Source organism: Dendropsophus ebraccatus, chromosome 3 (genome assembly GCF_027789765.1).
Source record: "Dendropsophus ebraccatus isolate aDenEbr1 chromosome 3, aDenEbr1.pat, whole genome shotgun sequence".
NCBI lineage: Eukaryota > Metazoa > Chordata > Amphibia > Anura > Hylidae > Dendropsophus > Dendropsophus ebraccatus.
In genome coordinates, this window is record NC_091456.1 from 48,409,860 (window position 1) to 48,435,734 (window position 25,875).

Sequence of the window (25,875 nt, forward strand, 5' to 3'; positions counted from 1 at the left end):
TATTCTGTGGCTTAGTATAACACCGGGTCAACATACCATTTTAGAGCATCATATACTAGAAGTAGACTGTCACCATGTGTATAAAAAAAAAAAAACCACAACAACCAGGAAATGCTGGCTAATGGAGCCACATGAATAGTACGGCATAGCGGCCCTTTTTTTTTAACTCGCCCGCAGTGGTAGGAAACCCCTGCCCCTCTATGTCTTCAGCTAATGGAGCTACATCAGGGACGGCCCTACTCCATTGCTTCAGCCAGGGCCGGTGCTAGGTAACAGACTGGCGCCCTGTGTGGGAACCGGTCCGTGGTTAAAAAAAAATAAAAAATAAAGGACCATTGCGCCATTCTTCTCATGTATAAAACTGAAATGGAATGTATTGATTGTACATTCGCTTAAGGGGTGGGTTCAGACTACGGAATTCTCGCGGATAAATTCCGCCGAATTCCGTTGCCTGTACGGGCTCACAGCCGCGTGCCTTTCCGCTGGCTCCATAGACACCATTCTATGAGCCGGCTGATTCCGCTATCCGCCAGAAGAATTGACGTGTCATGCCTGAACGTGCATAGAATGGTGTCTATGACATGGGCAGAGCACAGCCGTGAGCGCTTACAGGCAATGGAATTCGCCCTAATGCTTGCCTTATGTATGTTGTCAGGTTTGATCCTAAACTGGTGGGCCGCCCTTAGATCAGTCAGTTTACTCAGCTGCAGTAGTGCACAGGGGCGTGTACGGCTGCTGGCCAATCAGTTGTCATCCTGGCTGGACCAGACTGTGCAGAGTAGAGGAACAACTGACATCACTTCCTGCATTTGGTCTCTTTTTTGTTTTGCTAATTTAACCCCTTAAAAAGTTCTAGTAAAGTTTTAATAAATGTCCCAAAGCTCCTCCCCCAATAAAAGGGAAAATCACCCCCCCTTCCCATTTTATACATAAAACACAGAAAAATGATTAAGTTAAACATATAATATACCGTAGCGTGCGTAATTGTCCAATCTAATTAAATAAACATTATTCCTGTACAGTGAACGGCGTGAACAAAAAGCAGTAAAAAAAAAAAAAACACACAGGGATTGCTGTTTTTAAATTACATTTTATGTATAAAAAAATGTATTAAAAGTGATCAATTTTGTTTGATCTAGAAAAAACTAGATATCATGACGCAAAAAATGACACCCCATATGACCCAGCAGGTGAAAAAATATTAGAGTCACAATAGGGCCATTTTAAATATATCTATTTGCCAAAAAAGTTTAATTGCTAATAAAAATAGTAAATGTTAGAAAACCTAGTAAACGTGCATATCGCTGTGTTCTGACTGACCTATAGAATAAAGAAAAAATGCCAATTTTACTGTAAAGTGTATTACGTAAACATGGAACCCCCCCCCCAAAAAAAAATATTGCGGAATCACATTTTTGGACCCAAATTCACCCCATAAATGATATTTTTGGGATTCCGTCATTCGTTTTATAGCAGATTGAAATATGCCAGTACAAAGTACACCCGTTCCTGAAAAAAAACAATACTTCACATGGCCCGGTAGATGGAAAAATGAAAGAGTTATGGGTCTTTGAAGGTGAGGAGAAAAAAAACACGAAAACGAAAAAGTGACAATTGGCCCGGTCATTACAGGGTTAAGGAGATATCCAGCATTTAATTTTGCACTCTTGCTGCTTACTGCTGCACTCTTGATAAACATCTTATGCTTACACCCTCTCCCCCCCCCCACACATGTTAATTATTTTTACCAAGAGTGCATCAATATACTGTGTGTACACATACATACATTATATATATATATATATATATATATATATATATATATATATATATATATAAAAAACATAAATTTTAAATGCTGGATAACCCAATAGTTGTAGCGACAGCTTTCATTGTAGTTTTCCAATGAGTGAGACACCTAGTGGACAAATATGTAGCATTATATTTCACATTAAAAAAAAAGAAAATAATAATTGGCAAGATGTATTCTATCAGCACCCCTGCTTATTTAACATTTATTGTAATAACAGTGCCCATTTAAGATGTCTGGACGAATTTGTGTGGCTGATGTAATTTCTTACTACAGTGCAACTTATATTGACTTATATAGTTTGAATTGTGCATTACTATTAAGGATAGATTGACACTGTACATATCCGCAGCGGATTTCACAATGCAAGTTTGCAGCGAAATCTGCAGCGGATACCTCTACTGTCAGTGTCAATGTGATTACATATTCGCAGCGGGTTGTCATACCCCCCGCTGCCGGGAACATACTTTACCTGCTCTATGCTCTGGCCGCATCTGAGGCTCCTGGAGGTCCCACGCAGCCAATCAGTGCACAGCCCTGCCACAGTCACTGATTGGCTGCGTGGGACCTCCGGGAGCCTTAGATGCGGCCAGAGCATAGAGCAGGTAAAATATCTTCCTGCCATGGAGGGTAATGGGGGCGGCAGTTACATAGTCGCAGCAGGATTTTCATCCCGCCCCGGGTATGTAATCACATTGACATTGGATTTCTTGCATCGTGAAATCTGCTGCGGATTCGTGCAGTGTGAATCTAGCCTAAGGCTGTAGTTACACACAACAGCTTATTGTAAACTGCCACAACAGTTTTTGAGCCAAAACCATAAAAGGATTCAGCGGGAAGCATATGTCCACATAGAGTAAAATAAATGCAAAATGCGATTTAGCCTTTGTTTAGGCTTTTGTATCCACAACTGTGCTGCAGTGTATAAACTTAGGCTGGGTTCACACTGCAAAAATGCTGCGTGCACTCAGCCTTATATATAAAATACTTCAAGGACATTTTGGAACTTTGGATAAAGTATAAAACAGCAAAAAAGGTTAATCCACACATGGCAGATTTGTTTCAGAAATTTCTGCGACTGAATCCAAATTAGATTGTGTCACATGGATCGCTGCACCACTCCCAGATTTATGGGACAGCAGTAGGGGTTACTACACAAAATCTGCCAAGTGTGCAAAGTGAAAGTTATTACACCAGTTCCTTCTTGTAAGTCACTGTGCCCATATACATAAAGAATCTTAACCATGTAGTGTAAAACAACAAAAAGGGCTTTCAGTTTTATTGAGATGCAACACAAAGATAATACATTCAGATTCAAGCAGTCATTGGCATCCATATTATGGAGTATTGCCTTTTGCTTTTTAGGGTACTTTCACACAATTGGCCCAGATTGATTTGTCTCAGAGAGATAGCAAGCAATGACATCTCTAAAGACACGTTCCGATTGGCTGCTGTCAGAGTATTAAAAAAATCTGGGCCGTTAGATAAAAGTCTGCAGTATATTACGGTACCCGCTATGTGAATGGGATGTTTGGGAATGTTTCCCATGCTGCAAAATTAGAGATGAGCCAATTTAACCAAGCGCTTTGCTTATACTGTAGCTTGGCTTGTCGGCTTATCATCCTGTCCTGGGAACCCTCTTCCAGTTTCCTTGGACTGTATCAAGCTTTTCAAGGCACCCGAAGCTGATTTCAAAAGGCAGCAGGATGATATGTCAACCGCCGAGCTAACGAAATGCTTTGCTTATACCGTAAATTCACTCATCTCTATGCAAAATCCGTACAAAAACCGACCTGTAGTGTGGATATTAAAGCGACTCTGTACCCACAATCTGCCCAGACCCCCCCCCCCACAAACCACTTGTACCTTCAGATAGCTGCTTTTAATCCAAGATCTGTCCTGGGGTCAGTTTAGCAGGTGATGCAGTTATTGTCCTAAAAAACAACTTTTAAATTTGCAGCCCTGTGCCAAATGGCCGTGGCATAGAATAAGTATGCATTAGGCTGGCACAACCTCTCTGTTCCTCCTCCCCGCCATCCTTAGCATAAGAAATTAGCAAGTTTGGGTCCATTTACAAAGAAAGATTATCTGACAGATTACACAGAGAGACACAGATTGTGAGTACAGAGTCGGTTTAAATCTGCAGCATATCAATTTAGCCTGTGGACACACTGCAGATTTCCACCCAGCAATTTTCAATGTACAAAGCTAAAACCTTCAGCAAAGGTTTGGTTTGTTTTAAACTCTATATTTTCTGCCCAGAAAATCCTGAATGACAAGTCTGTGCCAAAATCCAGCTTGGATTTACAGCAGCATTACAGCAGTCCCATTCATAAAAAGATTTAGCAACAATGCTTGTGAAGGCAACATTCAAAACAGAGACTTGCAGACATTAATAGGCAATACTTTATAACTTTTAAAAGTAACTTCATTTGGACACAAACAGAAGTATTCTCCTAGATCTAGAAAGGTGTTTTCCCACAGCAAGTGGCAATTTCTATAAACTAGGGTGCTTTGGGTCTACATTAACATAACAAGTCATAATAACAAAAATACAAAACATGTTGAACATTTATGGCACATGAAACATTGGCCTAGAATGTATCCTCACACTTGGAGAGGAACATTGAAACTTTATTTAACAGTGATGTACGAAAGAAAATTCACATAGATGTGACAGTAAAAAAAAACAAAAAAAAAAATTTAAGGAAAAAAAAGTGAATAGCAGCTCCATCAAGTAGACGTATAAACTGAGCTCTTGTGCTGTTAAGAATACAGCTCTTGCACAGCTGTGGTTGCTATGGCCATAGTCATTGTATTCATTGAATATTACAATATATACAGATTGTCCCAAAAAGGTAGAAGTGACGAGCAGTTCATTTCTGTTGGTCTTTTGGTAGTGGTCTCCTGAAAAGCAGTATGTGAGGCTCTGGCAAGGAAAAAGGGTCAAAAGATTAGAAAACTGATAAAACTATTAAGGTCAATACAGAAAACGGCCCAAGAGGGTTATACCTAGAGACGAGCCTAACTGAAGCATGCTCCAGTTTGGTCATTCGGCATTTGAATACTGGTGGCTGAAGTTGGATGTAGCCCTAGGGAGTCCAGAAAAACATGTTTCCAGGCAGCCATAGGGCTCCATCCAACTTCTTCAGCCACTGGTATACAAATACAGAACGATCAGACTCGAGCATGCTTGAGATGCTGTCATCCCTAGTTATGCCTTGATCTGGTTTCTTCCCCAAAAAAAGCACTACAACTATCCATAGGTCATACTTTGTGCTACAATTCTACAAATGTTCTTTATCCAGGGCTGACAGTGTCACAGAGGCGGATCTGTCCTGCTGCTGTATCTTCCAGCTGTCAATCATTCTGGAAGCAACAGAGCAGTGGCCTAAAGAATCAGTGGCCGCAGAAGATAGTGTTGCAGACTCTCCTAAGCAACACAACGAATCACACAACACTGGTGGTCATGGTAAGCATGCACTGTTCATGTGATCGGCAATGGGAAACTGACAATACAAATAATTGCATGGTTAACCTTTAATCTATTTACTGATTTACATGAGGTTTATTTTGGAGGTGAGAGTCTTTGATGTAGCCCCATAGAAGATAAAGGGAGCACTGGCTGACCATGCAAGTGAGCAGACACTCTACTCATTTGGGAGAACAATTCAGTCACAAGCCTGTCTGCAATCACTGCAAATCAGACCATTTGTTTTCCATTATTGCTGCAGTTCTATAACAAGTCAGGGGAGATACTATACACATCTGCCGGATTAGCAGGGGCCCAGAAGCAAGACCCCCTAGTGATCATCTATTCTGAAGACAATACTTTGTTATAGGAAAAACCCTTCAAGGTTATTCTATTGCTTACCAGGTTCATGGATCATATAATGAACCCAGCCAAGACTTTGTTGAACGCCAAGCCTTCTCCACTCCTCTTCAGACATCAAATGTGTTCTTGGCACTTGTTTTGCCATCTCTTTTGGCAACATCACATGCCTAATACACACAAAAAAAAAAAAATTAAAAATTAGCAAAAAGATGTGGGAGAAAATCACCACATGGTGTACAATACAGGATACATGCAGACATCATTAGAATGCAGTCAATACACAAAATACAAGCACTTTTTTTTTTCCTTCAGACACATAACAAATGTATTCACAAACCCCAAACTAACGCCAAAAGTCAAAAGGTGGTTTTCATTGGGGTTCACTTTTTTTTTTTTTTTTTAAACATAGGAGTCTATGTACAACAGACACCACAAAGTGGCATCTATTGTAGCTAAGGTACTCAGGTATACAGCAAAAGGTATCTGTCGCTGAGGTAACAATGGCAATTCTGCTTTCTAAGGCCCCATTCACACGTCCGTGTCAGTTTTTACCGTCAGGAAATCCTGATCAGGAGACCTCAAATGCCATCAGGAAAGTATCAGGATTTCCTGACAGTAATCCGTTTTTACGTTCAGGAAACCATCAGGAAAATCCTTCAGGATTTCCTGATCAGAAGAAAAAAAAAAAAATAGGACATGATGGGAGATGACCTGCCCGGCTGACAGGTCATGATGGGAGTTGTACTTCTGCCACCTGGATGGCCACAAGCTGCAGAAGTACAACTCCCATCATGGCCTGTCAGCAGGGGGTCAGCGGGGGTGCCGCGAGTGGCCGCGGGGGGTGGGTGGGGGGGTTGGGGGTGTGTGTTTGCGGTGCCGCGAGTGGCTGCCGGGGGTACCTGTGGATGAAGAGGCAGGGAAGAGGCAGCAGGAGCAGAGGCGGAAGGTGAGTGGAACTCCGGACGCTTTCCTGATGTGCATCAGGAAAGCGTCCGGGGCCCGGGCGCTCCCATAGACTCCTATGGGGGCGTCCGGGCCGGATTTCCGGACGAAAATAGGACCGGTTCTAAAAAATCCAGTCCTATTTTCCGGAACGGACAGCCCTCCGGAAAATTCCGGAAGGGTGTCCGTGTCCAATGAAAGTCTATGCGTCCGGAAACCCGGGCGGTTTTTCCGGACGTGTGAAGGGGGCCTCACTGACCACAGCTGTGACCAGCTCCCATCCAGATGGTGGTAACCGGTAGCACGAGTACCCCACGGGAGAAGCCCCGTACCCAGGCTGGCAATCAGGCCTGACTGGAAGAAGGGAGGGTGGCATCAGAGGGAAAAAAAAAAAGTAGATTTTCTTCCCTCTGCAGAGAGCCAAGGTTGTGTTCACACACATTGCAGTTTCATTATGATACTGCAATTTCACTGCAATAGCATCACCGAAATTATGCAATGAGTGTGAACACAACCTGAGAAGAACAGTGTTTGAATGCTGTTCTCCTTATGTCCTACTTGTAATCTATCACATGCTCACGCATGGACGTCTGTACAAGAGATCATTGGATCATTTCTGCCATCCCTTCCTGCCATCATTTGCCAGCTGCAGGGCAGCCAAATACGGGGGTGATGTGTGGCTAACGGGTGGCGATTACTTAACAGGTCAAAACAACCCAGTGACATGACGAATAAGCGATTGATCATTCATGATCTGATCACGCAGGGTAATAAGTCTGTTCAACCAACGATCACCCCATACAATAGGTTAAAGGGAACTAGAATTTTGCTGTTTAAGCTACTAACAGCACCTGGTAGATGTGCTAACACACTCCCTTACCATGTCTTCTGTAGCAACGTTATCTGCTGAAACTCAAGTCTTTTATTCTGGCGTGAAGCAGGGCAACTATTCACTGGGGCAAACGTCGGGCCATGACCAGTCACGCCTCTTTGCCTGACAACGCGCTCAGCTGGGGGGTGGGGATTGACAGGAAAAGACCTGATAGAAGCCTGTCAATCACCCCCGCAGAGAGCCATTACTAGTCACAGCCAGGCCTCTGCGCGGATAACTCATCCCCCCGCCACCAAAATAAATAGTTTCAGCAGATAACTAGTACAGACGACGTGGTAAGGGAGTGTGTTAGCACATCTATCAGGCGCTGCTAGTAGCTTCAGCAGCAACATCATAGTGATTGGTTCACTTTAAAGGGAACCTGTCACCCCCCGTGCCGGGGTGACAGGCTCCCGACCCCCCGTTAGAGCCCCCTATACTCACCTAATCCCGCCGGGTCCCGCTTCTGGAGGTGGTCGGGTGATGAAGATCTCAGCCGCTGCAGCCCGGCACGCGCGCTTAGAGATGAGTCCAATGCTCAGAGAATGACGAAGAATGCTGGACTCTCCTGTCATTCTCTATGAGCATTGGACTCATCTCTCAACGCACGCGCTGGGCTGCAGCGGCTGAGATCTTCATCACCCGACCACCTCCAGAACCGGGACCCGGCGGGATTAGGTAAGTATAGGGGGCTCTAACGGGGGGTCGGGAGCCTGTCACCCGGGCACAGGGGGTGACAGGTTCACTTTTAGGGCCCAATTACACAGAGTGAGCATCAGGTAAACAAACCTGTGTAAAAGAACCTTAAAAAAAAGTCAGGTCAGAGTCAAGTTAAAAAAAAAATATTTAAATTCTTGTTTGTTGGCAGAACATTACCCATTGGAGATGTACAACAGGGCAAAGTGCCACAGGACCAACGCAGCGATTATGTGTGCGGCCGCCCTAACCACGCTGTGTACCAGGCTCACTCACCTCCACTGGGGCTCACATGGGGGGGGGGGGGGGGGGGGGGGGGGGGGGGGGGGGGGGGCGGGGGGGAGGGGATTTATCAAACATGGTGTAAAGTGAAACTGGCCCAGTTGCCTCTAGCAACCAATCAGGTTCCACCTTTCATTCCTCACAGACTCTTTGAAAAATGAAAGGAGGAATCTGATTGGTTGCTAGGGGCACCTGAGCCAGTTTCACTTTACACCATGTTTGATAAGTCTATACCACCCCCCCTTATAACAGGCACCTGCTGCCGGCTTAACCCATTTCAGCTATAAGAACCACCCAGGACTGCTGTGCACATGACATGGGACTCCCCAGCCTGCATGTATTGTATAGTCACGTGACTACAGCAGATGTAGCACTGTATGTATACCGGCCGCTATATCTCCTTAGGGCCCCACCTCTGACTATAGGGCCACGATATGGAGAATACTTATCAGCCCGGACCATATAACATGGCTATTTATGCGGTTATAAGCAGAGCCCGGGCAGCGGGCGGTGAGGCGGAGGGCGCGGGGCCGCTCAGTTACCTCAGGCGCGGCGGCGGCTGTATTACCCGGCACATGCAGCGGCCCCTTACCTGTACTCGTACTTCTCATCCGTGTATTTGTCGGAGTAATAGATATTTTTGTACGACATGTTGCCGGTAGAGGCAGCGGACGCGACACGACCAGCAACTTAGTGATTCGGAGGAAGGCGACCGCCAAGTGAGACGGTTTACTTTACGTAACTACCTCTCACAGAGTTCGCGTTTTGAATTACGCTGCGCTCGTCTCTAATTGGTCCATCAGGTAGCTGCGCAAAGCCAATCAGTGATTACGTAGTTGTTGCTGGTTGCTGCCGGGAAATTCCAGCTGACCAATCAGATTTCTGTTGCTAGGCCATCTCTGCGCACGGAAGGCGACGCAGGTGGGCGGGGTCACTTGGGAAGTTTTTCGATGACGTTACAAGACGGATGTAGAGGAAGCCGGGGAGCTGTCTGCGCTGCTTCTAGATTATTCCGACGCGTGACGCACGTCTGCTGCTGCTGGCCGTGCAGTGTGGACGTAGAATGCAGTGTATATACCGTATAATATTAGAGGAGGACAGGTTACTGTTTATGTCGTGGGAAACGGGTCTTTTTCCCCTCAGTATTTTTGTGTGAGGGGACAAGCCTGTATGAGAGGTGTATAACACAAGTGCATTGGGGTTCTCATTCCTATATCCGTATAAACACTAACTGGTACAGAAGACACAAAAAAGAAGGCGCCATAGTAGTCCTATGATGATGACTTTTGATGTTACAGAAAAAAAAATCTAAATGAGGTTTTGAGCGATTTTAACCCTTTGAGGACCAGGCCCAAAATGACCCAGTGGACCGCGCAAATTATGATCTTAGTGTTTTCGTTTTTCCCTCCTCCCCTTCTAAGAGCTCTAGCACTCTCAGTTTTCTATCTACAGGCCATGTAAGGGCTTATTTGTTACAGGAATAGTTGTACTATGGCGTCTTTCATTTTACCATAACATGTATGACGGAATCCCAAATATATTATTTATGAAGATATAAATTGGTGAAATCGTAAAAAAGAATGCAATATGGTAACGTTTGGGGGGTTCCTGTGTCTATGTAATGCACTATATGGTAACAGTGACATGATACTATTATTCTATAGGTCAGCCCGAACACAACCATATGCAGGTTACACAGATTCTCTAATGTTATATATATATATATATATATATCAATATATATATATATATATATTTTTTTTTTATGAAATCCTTTTTTTTTTGGCAATTATTAATAAAATGGGACTATTGTGACGCTTATAACGGTTTTAGTTTTTCACTTACAGGGCTGTATGGGGTGTCATTTTTTCCGCCATGATCTCTAGTTTTTATTAATACCATATTTGTGAGGATCGGACATTTTGATCACTTTTTGATTTTTTTTAATATATAATGTAACATAAAATCGGTAATCCGCGCACTTTTTTCCCTCTTCGTGTACGCCGTTCGCAATTACGCTTGTTATATTTTAATAGATCGGACAATTACGCACGCTACGGTATATTATATGTTTATTTATCTATTTTTTTATATAATGGGAAATGGGGGGTGATTTCAGCTTTTATTGGGGGAGGGGTTTTGGGGTAGTGTAATAGTGTTTTGAACTTTTTTTTTTTTTTACACATTTGAAGTCCCTTTAGGGGACTTTTACATACAGTACTTTGATTGCTCACACTGTACAATGCTATGCCATAGGCATAGCATTGATCAGTGTGATCGGCAATCTGCTCATTGAGCCTGCCTGTGCAGGCTCAGTGTAGCAGATCGCGATCGGACAGCACGGAGGCAGGTGAGAGACCTCCGGCGGTCCGTTTTAACAATCGGGACCCCCACAGTGCGGGGGTCCCGATCGGTAAGTGACAGAGGACTCCCCCTGCCACTTACGCTTAAACGCCGTTTAAGGAGTTAATGACACGCGGCAGCGCGATCGCTGCAGCGTATCATTACCGGTGAGGTCCTGGCTGCTCACTGCAGCCAGCCCCCACCTCCTATGAAGCGCGCTCCGCTCCGGAGCACGCTTCATAACAGGAGAACCACCCAGGACGTACAGTTACGTCCAGGGTCGTCTGGGGGTTAAAATGTCCATGTATCTGTATGCTGCTATTCAGAGTGCAAAAAAGTAGTTCTGGAGACAGCGCCTCAAGTGACAAAACGTGGCTCTTTATTTAAATCCTATTAAGCAAGGTTTCCGCTGGTTCTCCGCCTTTTTCAGTGCCAGATCCACTCTTTAAATGTGTTACACAGCCGTCAAGTGTACAATTGTTCAATACATATCTCATCATAATCAAGTACAAAGTGTGTCAAAAAACAGCATTTGCGTAAAAATATAGGGTAATAACTCATACATAGTGTTACATAGTCCAATAAACAGTGGTGCCTTGGATAACGAGCATAATTCATTCCGGGACCGTGCTTGTAATCCAAATTTTCCCATAAGAAATCATAGAAATGCAGACAATTGGTTCCACACCCCAAAAATAATGATTTATTATTCTGAATAACATGTAAAACAGATGAAACAAACATTCAGAAACAGCAGAATATGTGATATAAGTTACTGTACAGTAATGGAGAGGAGGGGAAACACAAGGGCTGACAGAGACTGCAGGGAGCATGAAGGAATGAGCAGGACAGATGTGGGCACAGTATAGCAGCACTCTCTGTCCGGGGAGAGACGGGTTACAGCTATGAAGAGATTACCTCTACAGTCCTGTCCCCTGATGTAAGCCCCAGCCTGAAGTGGATCTGCTATGATTTGGAAGGTGAGGGAAGGTTCCTGGGTCAGAGTACAGGGCTGTAGACCACACTATGCAGACCATGCCCCTCCTCCACTCGTGCTCCCACCCAGCACAGGGAGTTCTTAAACCAAAGCAATGCTCTTAAACCAAGTCACAATTTTCGAAAAACTGAGATCTCAAACCAAGTTACTCTTAAACCAAGGTACCACTGTACATATACATATGTATACTTACAAAGCCCACATTCGTGCAAAATCGCCGAAAAGGTGCTTAATTAAAGGGGTACTCCAGCGGGGGGCACTTTTTCGCTGGGACCGGGGAGGAGGTGAGTGAGGGAAAAGACGTCCACTCACCTCCCCGGTTCCAGCGGCGGGTCCCGCATCGCGGCGCTCCGGTTCCCGGCCGCTTCCTGGTGTCTGACGCGGGCCTGAGACGTGACGTCTCAGGTTCGCTCAGACACTCAGTAAAGGAGGCGGGATCCGTTTCAAGTACGCTCACATCCAAGTTTCAAGCCGCTTTATCCAAGTACAGCAGCCCCCGCTAATCAAATGCAGAAAGATCGGGTTTGTATGGACTTGAACCCGAAACCGGTTCGCTCATCTCTATTTGCTAGTACAATTTTGAGGTATATGGAATTTTTTAAGCGCTTTTAAGCGTTTATTTAACATGTTCTAGGACAGTGATTTTCAACCTTTTTTGAGCCGCGGCACACTTTTTATACTTAAAAAATCCCGGGGCACACCACCAAACAAAATGGCACAAAGTGACACTAAAACATTACATATTATACATATAGTTAATAATATAGATTCTAAATGTATTTATACTCACTCAGTGTGAAACCTGGGCCTGTTTTCTTCTCCCCCCTGTGCTTCTCTCCACCATACTTCTCCCCCTACTTCTCTCCTGTGCTTCTCTCCACCATACTTCTCCCCCCTGCTTCTCTCCACCATACTTCTCCCCCCTGCTTCTCTCCACTATACTTCTCTCCCACCCTGCTTCTCTCCACCAAACTTCTCTCCCCCCTGCTTCTCTCCTGTGCTTCTCTCCCCTATGCTTCTCTCCACCATACTTCTCTCCCACCCTGCTTCTCTCCTGTGCTTCTCTCCCCCATGCTTCTCTCCTGTGCTTCTCTCCCCTATGCTTCTCTCCACCATACTTCTCTCCCACCCTGCTTCTCTCCTGTGCTTCTCTCCCCCATGCTTCTCTCCTGTGCTTCTCTCCCCTATGCTTCTCTCCACCATACTTCTCTCCCACCCTGCTTCTCTCCTGTGCTTCTCTCCCCCATGCTTCTCTCCTGTGCTTCTCTCCCCTATGCTTCTCTCCACCATACTTCTCTCCCCCCTGCTTCTCTCCACCAAACTTCTCTCCCCCCTGCTTCTCTCCGCTGTTTCTCTCCCCCATCCCCATGTTTCTCTCCCCCATTGTTTTCTCCTGTTTCACAGGGGCACCATAGTTTGGGGAACTTTCCCCGCGGCACACCCGACCATGTGTCGCGGCACACTGGTTGAAAATCACTGTTCTAGGATATGGGGGACAAAAAAGCAACATATAACTAACATATTTTGGCAATACTAATTTTGTTTTTTGTTTGTTCTTTTTTTAAACGGGAGTGATTTTAGCAGAGGCACTTTGGTATGGAAGTCTTGAAAAGTCCTCCAATAGCCAAAGTAACCAACAGGCACCCTGCACCAATTGGACCCCTGATGAGTGCCGCACCTGTCAGTTTATGTATCAGCCATAGGTGTGAGGTGCAGCGCTCTTTTTCTTCCCTTAACCCCATTTTGTTTCTCTCTTTTCTCCGTGTTTTGCTCTCCTCCTGGTAAGACCCACATGACCGCAATTAGCAGGAGACACCTGACATCCAGACTTGTGCTGTTTGGGGGCGACCTTCTCCGCCGGCGGTGCTGGCCGGGTTCTGGTGTGATGTTTTTGGGTCTGGTCCTGTGGCATGGGGGTCGCAGGGCCGTCCCATGGCCCCCGTTCCCTGACTGTGCACGCCTGCGGGGTTGGTAGCCACTGACTGGCACGGTGTGGACTTAGTGTAGGGACCCATGTGTATCAGATACCTGCACGATGGTACATGGGGCAGTATGGCTTGATCAATTCATACACAAAATTCTGATGTGTTTTTTATTTAGCCTAGGGGCACTAGTATCAGCCATAGGTGTGAGGTGCAGTGCTCTTTTTCTTCCCTGAACCGCATATAGAGGATTAAACTGCCAGGATTGGGATGAAATCCTGAGCCCGCTCTATATGGAACAGCTGCCAAGCCACTGTAAAAAAAAAAAAAGTTAATCGACATTAGTCAAGTTTTTTATATTTTAGCTGTTATAAGTAAGCAAATAACAACAACCCATTAGGGATGAGCGAATCGGCCGAGGTTCGGGTTCGTATACAGCCTATGGCCATGGCTGTATCCCGGTTTTCCAGGCGGTCCTCAAGGTTGTATCCACCCTCTCCACGGAGCGGGCAGACAGCGGGAATCAGAAGCCGATAGTTCAGGTTCATACGAGCCGATTCATTCATCCCTACAACCCATGCAATACTGTGAGAATAAAAGAGAAAAAAATACAACAATGATCCATATTACAAGGATATGGTCAAAGTTATGGAAGGATAACACAACATTATTACAGTGAAGATTCATAAAAATCCCTGAGTATGTATAAAATATGAACATTATCCGACTTTCTTCCACCCACTCTCATTCACGCAGTGCGGTGCTTCATCTACTAATTGTGCAAGTGCTGTTTGAGCAGACAACCAAGGTTCCCAGATATGATAGAGGCATGCTTGTTTGCCTTTAGCCCAGTAGGTGATGCTATACATATCTAGGTCTGCATCTACCCATTTGATCCAATGAGATATAGCAAGGGCTTTAGAGAATTTCCAATTAAAGGGCAACTGTGGCAAATTTTTTTCTTTCAAAATTATATATGTTATTTACTTCTATGTAAAGATCTCGAATCTTCCGGTACTTATCAGCTGCTGTATGTCCTGCAGTAAGTGTTGTATTCTTTCCAGTCTGACACAGTGCTCTCTGCTGACATCTCTGTCCATGACAGAAACTGTCCAGAGCAGCAGCAAATCTCCATAGAAAACCTCTTTTGTTTTGGACAGTTCCTGTCATGGACAGAGGTGGCAGCAGAGAGAACTGTGTGAAACTGGAAAGAATACACCACTTACTGCAGGACATACAGCAGCTGATAAGTACTGGAAGACTGTAGATTTTTAAAAAGAAGTAAATTACAAATCTTTATAACTTTCTGACACCAGTTGATTTCTTTCAAATTTCACCGGAGTTCACCTTTAACACCTGTCACTTATGGACCCATGAAGTATCAGTATGCCAGAAGGTCCAGAGGCTGAATGAAGCGAGCTCAGCTTCATAGGCGGGGAGGACTGGCTGTTATCAGCAGCCAGGTTCTCACAGTTAAAGACGGGCCTCTGCGATCTTGTGTCTGTCCGCCATTAACCCCTTCAGCTGCGATCCTGTTATTGTCATGTTTTGTGCTTTTAAATAAATTATCGTTTGTTTTCTACATATACTGGACATGATTGAGCACTTTGGATAGCGCTGACCTAGTAAGTACCAAATGGTTTCTCAGGTCTGACACAGGCCCCTGTTGGGAGTAACCCGTTTGTAGTGCTACTGTCAGTTTGGCAGTCCACCTTTGTGCCGGTCCTTTATTTTTTGGATTCTATATCCTTACCTGAGCTTCATCCAGATGAGAGGGGCAACAAGGTGAGCAGTATTTCACTTACTCGCCTTACAAATCAACCTAAAGTATCACATGAGGCAACTGTTCCCTGTTTTCTTCTGCTTCTTTTAAAAAGACAGCAAGGTAAAGTGAATCTCAGGTGATAAAAAAAGGCGAAGTTTAGAGAAGAAGATCTTGAAAACTGTCAGGACATTCCATAAGTAGACGCTCAGCTTGGTAGATATCTGTTTCATACTGAAACAATCTACCTCATAATCTCATCTTTATCATCTATCCATCTCTTTATTATGTATCTAGTCTATCAATTTTTATGCATGATAAGACTGAATATATTTCTAAATAAAAGTCATAGTTACCAAATAACACCATATACACAAATATCACAAAATGAAAATAGGAATGTGTCATAAACACATGGAGTACACCATTTAAAATCTAAAATGGTAAATCTTTATTCAGTAAAAATGTCAAATACACGTAACAACAGTCCTTATACCTAAATAAAAACACTTTAAAAATTCCTACAGTAGAGACCAATACAAATGGTCCCTAGAGCCTACAGCTCAATTGCATTAACCTCCTCCTGGCTCGATGTGTAGACATATGATGGAAAGTGTAAACAAATAACTAGCATGGTGGTACCTACACAAAAAGTGCTATGTGCAAAAGTAACAAACATATAAATAAAAAATTAATAGGGCAACATTAATGACAAACCACTATAATAGAAATAACCAATGATATAATCATGTTAGGAGGGAGAGGAGTGAGGTTGTAAGGGCCTGTCAACACCCTACGCGTTACTTCCCATGTAAAAACTTTGTTAGGGGTAGGGAGGATGGAGTAAGGACTAGTGTATATACTCTGCTCACAAACTTACTGTCTATATACACTGCTTAAAAAAAAAAGACACTACTGGTCTGTTTTGACGGGACAATTATCGTTCAAAATTTCACAATAACGATCAAATCATAGTGACTATCTTCCCATGTAAACGCTTGCAACGATTAAACAATCGATCTTTTGCCATGTTCACAAATTGTCGTTAATTGTGTCCAATCGCTAGGAGATTGGTTCATGTAAACACAGTATTACACGATTGTACCTGTTCTGTGGGGTGGCTTATGGTGAGTTTACACAGGCAGATTTATCTGACCAATTTTGGAAGCCAAAGTCAGGAATGGACTCAAAAAGACAGGGAATCTCAGTCTTTCCTTTATGACCTGCACCCTGTTTATAGTCTGTTCCTGGCTTTGGCTTCAAAAATCTGTCAGATAAATCTCTTTGTGTAAACGCACCATTAAACAACACAATATAACAAACTTCTGTGAAATCAAACTGTCCACTAAGGGCCCTTTTACACAGAAAGATCTGACAGATTATCTGCCGAAGATTTAAAGCCAAGGCCAGGACTGGATTTTAAAATAGGAGAAATCTCAGGCTTTCCTGTATGACCTGATCTCTGTTTATAGTCTGTTCCTTGTTTTGGCTTCAAATCTTTGGCAGATAATCTGTCAGATAATCTTTCTGTGTAAAAGGGCCCTTAGGAAGCACCACTGATTGACAATCAATTTCACATGCTGTTGGGCAAATGGAATAGACAACAGTTGGAAATTCGTGGCAATTGGCACACTCAATAAAGGAGTGGTTCTGCAGGTGGGCACCACAGACCACTTACCAGTACCTATGCTTTCTGGCTGATGTTTTGGTAACTTTTGAATGTTGGGGGTGCTTTCACACTCGTGGTAGCATGAGACGGACTCTACAACCCACACAAGTGACTCAGGTAGTGCAGCTCATCCAGGATGGCACATCAATGCAAGTTGTGGCAAGAAGGTTTGCTGTGTCTGTCAGTGTAGTGTCCAGAGGCTGGAGGCGCTACCAGGAGACAGACCAGTACACCAGAAGGCCATAAGAGGGCAACAACCCAGCAGCAGGACCGCTACGTCTACCTTTGTGCAAGGAGGAACAGGAGGAGCGCTGCCAGAGCCCTGCAAAATGACCTCCAGCAGGCCACAAATGTGCATATGTCTGCACAAACGGTTAGAAACCAACTCCATGAGGATGGTATGATGGCTGGATGTCCAACAGATGGGGGTTGTGCTCACAGCCCAACACCGTGCAGGATGCTTGGCATTTGCCAGATAACACCAGGATTGTCATATTCGCCACTGGCGCCTTGTGGTCTTCACAGATGAAAGCAAGTTCACACTAAGGACATGTGACAGAGACTGGAGACGCCATGGAGAGTGATCTGCTGCCAGCAACATCCTTCAGCATGAGCGGTTTGGCAGTGGGTCTGTAATGGTGTGGGGTGGCATTTCTTTGGAGGGTCGCACAGTCCTCCATGTGCTCGCCAGAGGTAGCCTGACTGCCATTAGGTACCAAGATGAGATCCTCAGACCCATCGTGAGACCATATGCTGGTGCGGTTGGCCCTGGGTTTCTCCTAATGCAGGACAATGCTAAACCTGTGGCAGGAGTGTGTAAGTAGTTCCTGCAAGATGAAGGCATTGAAGCTATGGACTGGCCTGCCCATTCTCGTTCCATCCAACAATGTCACGTTGCACCACAGACTGTCCAGGAGTTGGCGGATGCTTTAGTCTAGGTCCAGGAGGAAATCCCTCAGGAGACCATGTGCAACCTTATCAGGAGAATGCCTGGGCGTTGTAGGGAGGTCATACAAGCACATGGAGGCTAAACACAATATTGAGCCTCATTTTTACTTGTTTTAAGGACATGACACTGGTATGCCTCTGATTTTTCTTAACAAGGATCAACAAACGGTAATAAACAGGTAGATATAGAATGCTTGCTTAAGAAGTAACTGGTAAATGTGTGTATGCTTATATGTGCTGTCAGTTTCCTTTTAAAGAGACACAACTTAAATCTTCCAGATCCTAGATGTAAAATAGAGTGGTATATAATGTTCTTTTCCTGCAACAGCGTCTTAAAATCAGGTAATTCCAGTGATTATCCATTAGCAGATAATTACCTCCCTGGAGGTTTAGGGCGTTCCACTACTTTTTGTTTCTCTTAAGAGCCCCAGGGGTGTGTTTGTTCTGTGATAATTATGTTCGCACTTGCTGCATTAATGCATAATTGTAAAATTAGTATCTGATCTCTTTTCACAGTTCAGTAGCACAGAGTGGTTTTATGTAATCCAAAATAAATCGCACTTTACCCAGTTCAGTTACTTAATTTATTGCATTGATTACATTGACATGACTGTACTTATTTTGTAGTGACCTTGGTAACCCACTGGAATAACCTGTCGATGTAGTGGCATGGAGGAGATTTATCAAGCTGTTGTAAAGTCAGATTCTCTGTGTTGCATTTAGTGACCAATCACAGCTCAGCTTTCATTTTACCTGTGCAATATAAGAAATGAAAGTTGAGCTGTTATTGGGTGCTATTGGCAACAAAGAAAACTTGCTATATGTCAGATATGTTTCACCCATTGTGTCTCATCTGGTTTTTTTTTGTCCTTTCCCTATTGACCTAGATAAGCAGTAACTTCAGCCCAGGGAACCCTGTCCAACATTAAGGTAAAATATCTGATTCTGTGGATGTCCACAATTTTGCTAATAAGATAGATGTGCTTGAATTACATTACAGTTGTATTCACTGCCTGGCAGGTGAAATTTTCTTTGTCATTTACCTTCCCTTTTCTACCCCATCTCGACCCGACTGCCATGATGACTTTTTTGATCCCCCACCCCACCTTCCCATTTCTGCATAATGTGGTTCTCGCCTCAGTGTGCCATGTGATAACAGTATCCACCGTAGGGGCCTATTCTACGGGAGCGATAATCGGCCGATTCGCTTGGTGGAATAGAGAGAACGATCAGCCGATGATCGTGTCATCGGCTGATCGTATATTTAGGGCCAGACCTAAAATCATCGTTCCCCCACCACGCATCGCTACGATGGAATAGTGGTGCGCGGCGGGCGACCGACGATTTGAGAAGCAGCAGCATACATTACCTGGCAGAACTTCTCCTCGACTCCATCTTCCTCCCCGGGTCCCGCGGCACATCATCAGCAGCTCCGCAGCGGCCAATCACAGGCCAGGACCGCAGGGTCTAGCAGATCGGCGCTCGTTTACATTGTTGATCGGGGCCCCATCGGCCTGTAAAATAGGACCCTTAGTCTCTCACAAAAAAATTTGTCTCCCACATTTAGTCTCAACGTCCATACCATGCTTCCTCGAAAATAAGACATCCTCCTAAAATAAGATACCCCAACTAGCCTAAAGTGAGGCATCCCCCCGAATTAAGGCCAACCCCCTGTCACCCCCTGCTACTCCTCATGACACCCCTTGCTCGTCCAGAAGCATGCTGGAGGTAACCTGCCGCACGTCCCCCCCGCATGCTCCTGGTCCCACTGCTGCTGTGCTCCTGCTTCACTCATGGCTTTCCTGCTTCATGTTGGTGAGTATGCTGGGGTACAGAAATAAGACATAGTGCCTCTTTGGAAGCAAAAATTCATATAAGGCACTGTCTTATTTTCGGGGAAACACGGTAGTAATACGTGGAGATCTAGAATTGAAGGCATTGCCATTTCTATTTCTACCCATTACTTTCATTGGTCCAGCATTACTGCATAATAGTACAGGGTTATATTAGCCCATCCATCCTTTCTTTACCAGCAAACTAAATCTTTTCAGAAACCCTTACTCTTTTACACAGCCACACATACTGTGCTATGATATTCTGAATACGCTTTAAAAATGATGTTGATAAATAAATTGATTACAGAATAACAGGTTACAGAAATAATTTAATAGTTTTGGCAATATCACCATTTTAATAATGAAGATATGTCCTATCCATGAAATAGGCATCTTAGAATATTATCTGCGAGAGTGATCCCTAAGTACGGAATAGTTTCCTCAGTCCATTGAAGGGAATACTCTAGTTTCAACTGACTTTCTTGTTGCTAACACCTTATTTATAATTATGGGTTTTGAGAGGTTACCCTTATAGTAACTAATAGTACCAAACCCTGCAAAAATCTCAACCACTAATTTTAATGATCTCTCCAATGGTGAAAAAGACAAAATAATATCAGCAAATAGGCCTTCTCTATCTCTGTCCAATTGGCATAGGCTCTGAGGTATGACCAGACCAATATAAGTTAAAGATAGTAAGACGGACTGCTGATAAGTCTCTGGCTTTGTGTTCTTTCTTTGTTTCTCTGGTAATGAATGTTACATCACATGAAAGACTTATCTGACTTATCTGACTTATCTAATATATATCTTTTCCAAATTTTGTGTATGTAGCTTATAGCAACAGTGATCCAGGCACGCAGGAAAACAAAATGGCGGAGTCTAAGGCAGTATTCACAGCAAATGAGTGCAGAGGAGAGGTGATCAATGCCATTCATATTGTACAGTTAAGAGCTGGGTTGCCAAATTAAAAACGGGCCGCTTCAGCACCAATGATAAGAAACGTCCTGGGCAACCAAGAGTGGTTGTTCCAGAAATTTTCGATGGTGTGCAAATCTCATACTGGAGAATCTGAAAATTTCAGCTAAGGGCCCTATTCCACGGGGTGAGCAACGATGTAAACGAGCACCGATCTAGACCGGCGCTCGTTTACTGGGCCTATTCCACGCCCCCGATGATCGTTAAGCGAGGGCTGCAGGGACATCGTTACCGATGTCCTTGCAGCCCTTGCAGCAATACTTTACCTGTCCGGGCTTCTCCTGCGCTCCGTCTTCCTCCCCGGGGCCCGCGGCGCATCAGCAGCTCCGGAGCGGCCTGACTGAACTGTCAGACCGCTCAGCCAATCACTGGCCACGGCGGTCCCGGCCTGTGATTGGCTGAGCGGTCTGACTGCTCAGTCAGGCCGCTTCGGAGCTGCTGTTGCTGCAAGCGGGACCCGAGGAGAAAGACGGAGCGCAGGAGAAGCCCGGACAGGTAAAGTATGGTGCTGCTTCTCAAATCGTGGGTCACCCGCCGCGCACCGCTATTCCACCATAGCGATGCACGGTGGGGGACCGATGATTTTAGGTCTGGCCCTAAATGAACGATCAGCCAATGACACGATCATTGGCTGATCGTTCTCTCTATTCCACCGAGCGATAATTGGCCCCGATTAACGCTCCCATGGAATAGGGCCCTAAGGGAATAGCAGACATCATAGGGATTTTTTGTTACATTATCCATGAACATTTCAACACAAAGAAGCTATCTGCAAAGTGGGTCCCCAAACGTTTGACAACAGATCAGAAAAGCATGCGAGTGAAAACTTCCTGGTCCATTTGTCAGTGTTTCCAGACTGATAGGAACTTCCTGAATGGACTGGTCACTATAGATGAGACCTGGATTTATTTGTATGACCCTGAAACCAATGAGCAGTCAAAAGAGTAGAGGCACAGTGGTTCTCCTCGTCCAAGTTCAGGGTGCAAAAATCAGCTACAAAGGTGATGGCGTCTGTGTTCTGGGGTAAGGAGGGTATGCTGCTAGTGGACTACCTTCAAAATTGTTCCACCATCAATACAAGGTATTACATTGAACTTTTGGACCAATTGAAGGCAGCTTTGAAGGCTAAAAGGTGCGACAAGCTGTCCAAAGGAATCGTGTTCCTGCAAGACAATACCTCAAAAACAAGCAGTCAGTGGGAGACACCAGAGACAACGCAACAGGACACCGGGGGAGTCTAACAGTGTAAGCAGTTTGGAATTTTAGTTGCAGCTGACAGATTCTCTTTACAGGGGTAGTTTGGCGCTAAACAATTATTCACAAAATAACACACAGTTATGACGTGGCAGAGGGGGGCCGGCACGAGGGACGGATGGAGCGGTTCGGCTGGACCGCCCGAAGATGACATCATTGTCCCAAGATGGCGGATGGGGGTCGACACGGATTAGGTCGGTATAGTGCATCACACTTCCGGGTCTGGCGTGGGTGGGGGGAAACACAGGGAAGGGGGCCATTCACATACATAACATACATTACAAAGTTGTATAACTTTGTAATGTGTGTTAATTTGTGAATAATTGTTTAGCGCCGCACTACCCCTTTAACTTCCAAGAATAAAAGGGAGAACTTGGCAGAGTAAGCTTACATCAGAAGGACACCCAAATGTTTAAGAGATCTCTCCTGCCAGTGGTAAGAATAATTACTCTAGTAGATGCAGGGGCTTACGGGGCCCGCTGCATCAGAGGACATAACATACAGCACCTGATAAGTACTGGAAGACTTGAGATTTTTTCATACAAGTAAACTATGAATCTCTAGCACTTTCTGGCACCAGTTGATTTTTTCAGCAGGTTAACTACTTTACGTTTTCCATAAATTTTACCAACAAGCCAAACTTCTTTGTGAGTACCATACATGTCTGTATAAGATGTATGTCAGAGTGGCAGGCTTATGTAGTTTGGTTTCTTTCCTAGCAGATATCATCAGTATTAGTGATCTGTAATACTGATGCAATACTAGTATGAATTTTTACGCTGGCTTAGTTGTCTACTGATCATGAAGTCATTGTCAGAACAATTTTTAAAGCGGTTGGCCACTTAATAGTAAAATAGCTCAGTGTACAGTGTTAGTAAGTGTACTCACTGTATATACTGACAGCAGCTCCCTGTGTACCTCATAGAGCTAAAATCACACTCCTCCCGGCTGTGCTGCCCTGCTCTGTGGTAAGTCTGTCCATAAGATGGCCGACATGGAGGAGCATGTGACCATGCCCCGCCCCCAATGTCCATCACTAAGCCTGTATATGCCTATGGAGGACACTGGGGGCAGGGCATGGTGACATGCTCCTCCATGTCGGCCATCTTATGTACAGACTCACCACAAAGCAGGACAGCCCAGCCTGGAGGAGGGGAGTCTGATGTTTGCTCTATGAGGTGCACATGAAACTGCTGTCAGTATATACAGTGAGTAATCTTACTAATACTATACACTGAGTTATTTTACTAAAAAAGTGGCCAACCCCTTTAATGATATGAATTAATTTCTAATTTGTGCATTGTAGAACTATAGGTCTTGAATATATTATATTTTCATTGATATTTTAATGGCATCAGTGCAGATCTATTCAACCATAACACGTAACCTCTAATGCTACTACATTTTTTTAAAGGAATGTCCAGTACGGACACATCTACAGTACTGTGTGAAAAGCTTTCTTGTCTGTGATGCAGAACTCAATGCTGCAGACTCCCATTGTAGTGCAGGTCACGTATCAGTGAATGAACAAGATTGCATGAATATTGCACTCTTTATTCAGCGATTGGATAAAAATGAATGCCCTTAACACCTACGTACATCCAATCTCTGCTGCTTCCTGTGTGCTTATTCTTTCTGAAGCTTTAATTATTTATCCTTGGAGAGAATTTGACTGCTACAAGCAGTCACGACTCAGCAGTTTAACCCTCGAGTTACCGAGCTTCATTTCCATATAAGTAACGTGCAGGTCCCTCTCACATTCTAAAGGCTGAGCAAAGCAGAGCGCTGGTTTATACAAGCACGACAGACAAGACAACATGCAACTTATTATTGTTATGTGATGCAAGATGTCTAAATTACATATCAAGTACGACATATTGTGTGTTTCTATATATTAACATTGTTTTGTATCCTTGATTTTGAAGCCATAATTTACACACATATCTCTCATTCTACCGTTTGCCACTTTACATTTCTAGGTAAAAATCAATGTATGATATGACACAGCTTTGGTCTTACTGTGATAAAAGGAAGTAATTGACCTGCGGTGGGAGGAATCTCTTGCAAGCTTTCTTTTTTTCAGGTCTGTGCAATCTTTAGACCTTTAAATGGGATCCCTTTGTGACTTTATGTGAAAGGTAATCCTTTCTTTGATCTCCTCTGCCTGCTGTCCAGAGGCATACATTATTTTTTTTCCTTTTCAGAACCCCCCCCCCCCTATCTTTCTCAAATTTGTAAAGTGTTGCAAGTGAGTATATACATATATACAGCAATTAGGATTTATTAGAAGAAGGGACCAGGATATATATAAAGGCAATAGGATCCATGCCATGTTAAAATACTCTTGTTTCTAATTCACTTTATTTTTTTCTCTTTTACTTTTAGGCTAGGGCCACACTACATATTTGCAGTCCATTTTTTTTAATCTGTTTTTGCAAAAAATGGATGTTAAAACGGATAGAAAACAGATGCAATTTTTTTAAAAATATTTTTTTTTTATAATGGAAGTCAATGCAAAAATGGATTGCACACAATTGCATCTGTTTTTCTATCCATTTTTCCAACTGTTTTTGCAAAATTGAATGAAAAAAAAACACACTGCAAAAACGTAGTGTGAACCCAGCCTAAAGGCCCTACTAGACGGAACGTATTATAGGCCAATTTCTTCCAGAGACAGCCCCACTCTTTTCTCCAGCTTGAGCGGGGTTTTGCTGCTCAGTTCCATTGAAGTGAATGGAACTTAATTGCAAACCGCACCTGAACTGGAGACAAGAGTTGTCTTGTTGTCTCTGAAAGAAAGTGGCCATGTTTTTGTAGCACTGGATAACCCCTTTAATTGCAAACCGCACCTGAACTGGAGACAAGAGTCATGCTGTCTCTGGAAGAAAGTGGCCACGTTTTTGTAGCACTTAATAACCCCTTTAAATTGTAATGGTGCGTTTACACGTAACGATTATCGGGCGAATTTGCGTGATAACGATCGAAATCGAACGATAATCATACGTGTAAACGCAGCCAACGATCAAACGACGAACGAGCAATCGTCCGTTTTGATCTTTCAACATGTCCTCAAATCGTCGTTCGTCATTCGCAAAAAATTCGCGATCATTCCGTGTAAACAGTCATCGCGCGATAGTCCGCCCGCAGCCCCGCCCGCCGCCCGGCCCCCCGTTCGCAGCTTGGCCCCCCGCTCATCCGCAGCCCCCTGCGCCGGCTCGATCGCCACCCCCGCCGCTCTCATCGCCGCCGCCGCTCTGATCACCACCCGCCGCTCCGATCGCTACCCCCGCCGCTCTGATCGCCACCCGCCGCTCCGGCCGCCACCCCCCCGCCGTCGCCGCCCCGATCGCCCCTGCCGGCCCACGGTCATACGTTACCTGCTCCACGCAGCAGGTCTTCAGCCATCCCTGGCTCAGCTCTTCAGTGCACTGATTGGCTGAAGAGGTGAGACGGGAATTTCAAACGGCTCCTCTTCAGCCAATCAGTGCTCCTCTTCAGCAATGATTGTTTGAAATTCCCGGCTCCCCTCTTCAGCCAATCAATGCAAGGCAGCACTGATTGGCTGAAGAGGGGAGGCGGGAATTTCAGATGGCTCCTCTTCAGCCAATCAATGCAAGGCAGCACTGATTGGCTGAAGAGGGGAGCCGGGAATTTCAAACGGCTTCTCTTCAGTCAATCAGTGCTGCCGTGCACTGATTGGCTGAAGAGGGGAGCCGGGAATTTCAAACGGC

At 44.5% G+C, this 25,875-nt stretch overlaps 2 protein-coding genes and 1 long non-coding RNA gene across 3 annotated transcripts in view; 2 read left to right on the forward strand and 1 right to left on the reverse strand.

Annotated features, from left to right (window-relative positions):
• Positions 1–3,057: 3,057 nt before the first annotated feature.
• CKS2 (CDC28 protein kinase regulatory subunit 2) lies at positions 3,058–9,257 on the reverse strand. The gene is made up of 3 exons (XM_069961701.1): positions 9,029–9,257; positions 5,685–5,812; positions 3,058–4,739 (listed from the first exon to the last, which is right to left on the reverse strand). Exons 1-3 carry the CDS (start codon positions 9,085–9,087, stop codon positions 4,687–4,689), a joined length of 240 nt encoding a protein of 79 aa, XP_069817802.1. The 5' UTR covers positions 9,088–9,257; the 3' UTR covers positions 3,058–4,686.
• Positions 5,220–25,875, forward strand: part of SHC3 (SHC adaptor protein 3) — a 99,387-nt gene continuing 78,731 nt past the window's right edge. Inside the window, exon 1 of the mRNA XM_069961699.1 lies at positions 5,220–5,282. The gene's annotated coding sequence lies outside the window, so the exon portion shown is untranslated. The remainder of the gene's footprint in view (positions 5,283–25,875) is intronic.
• Positions 18,958–24,221, forward strand: LOC138787088 (uncharacterized). The gene is made up of 3 exons (XR_011362292.1): positions 18,958–19,007; positions 20,747–20,832; positions 24,124–24,221. It is a non-coding gene; the product is annotated as an uncharacterized lncRNA (long non-coding RNA).

What these genes read in the sequence shown, in the direction of transcription:
- CKS2 (XM_069961701.1), bottom strand. Translation starts at nt 9,087, where the DNA reads ATGTCGTACAAAAATATCTATTACTCCGACAAATACACGGATGAGAAG. An exon ending in GATGAGAAGTACGAGTACAG is followed by an intron (nt 5,813 to 9,028) that starts GTAAGGGGCCGC and finishes TGTGTGTATTAG; the next exon opens with GCATGTGATGTTGCCAAAAG. An exon ending in TTATATGATCCATGAACCTG is followed by an intron (nt 4,740 to 5,684) that starts GTAAGCAATAGA and finishes TTTCCTTGCCAG; the next exon opens with AGCCTCACATACTGCTTTTC.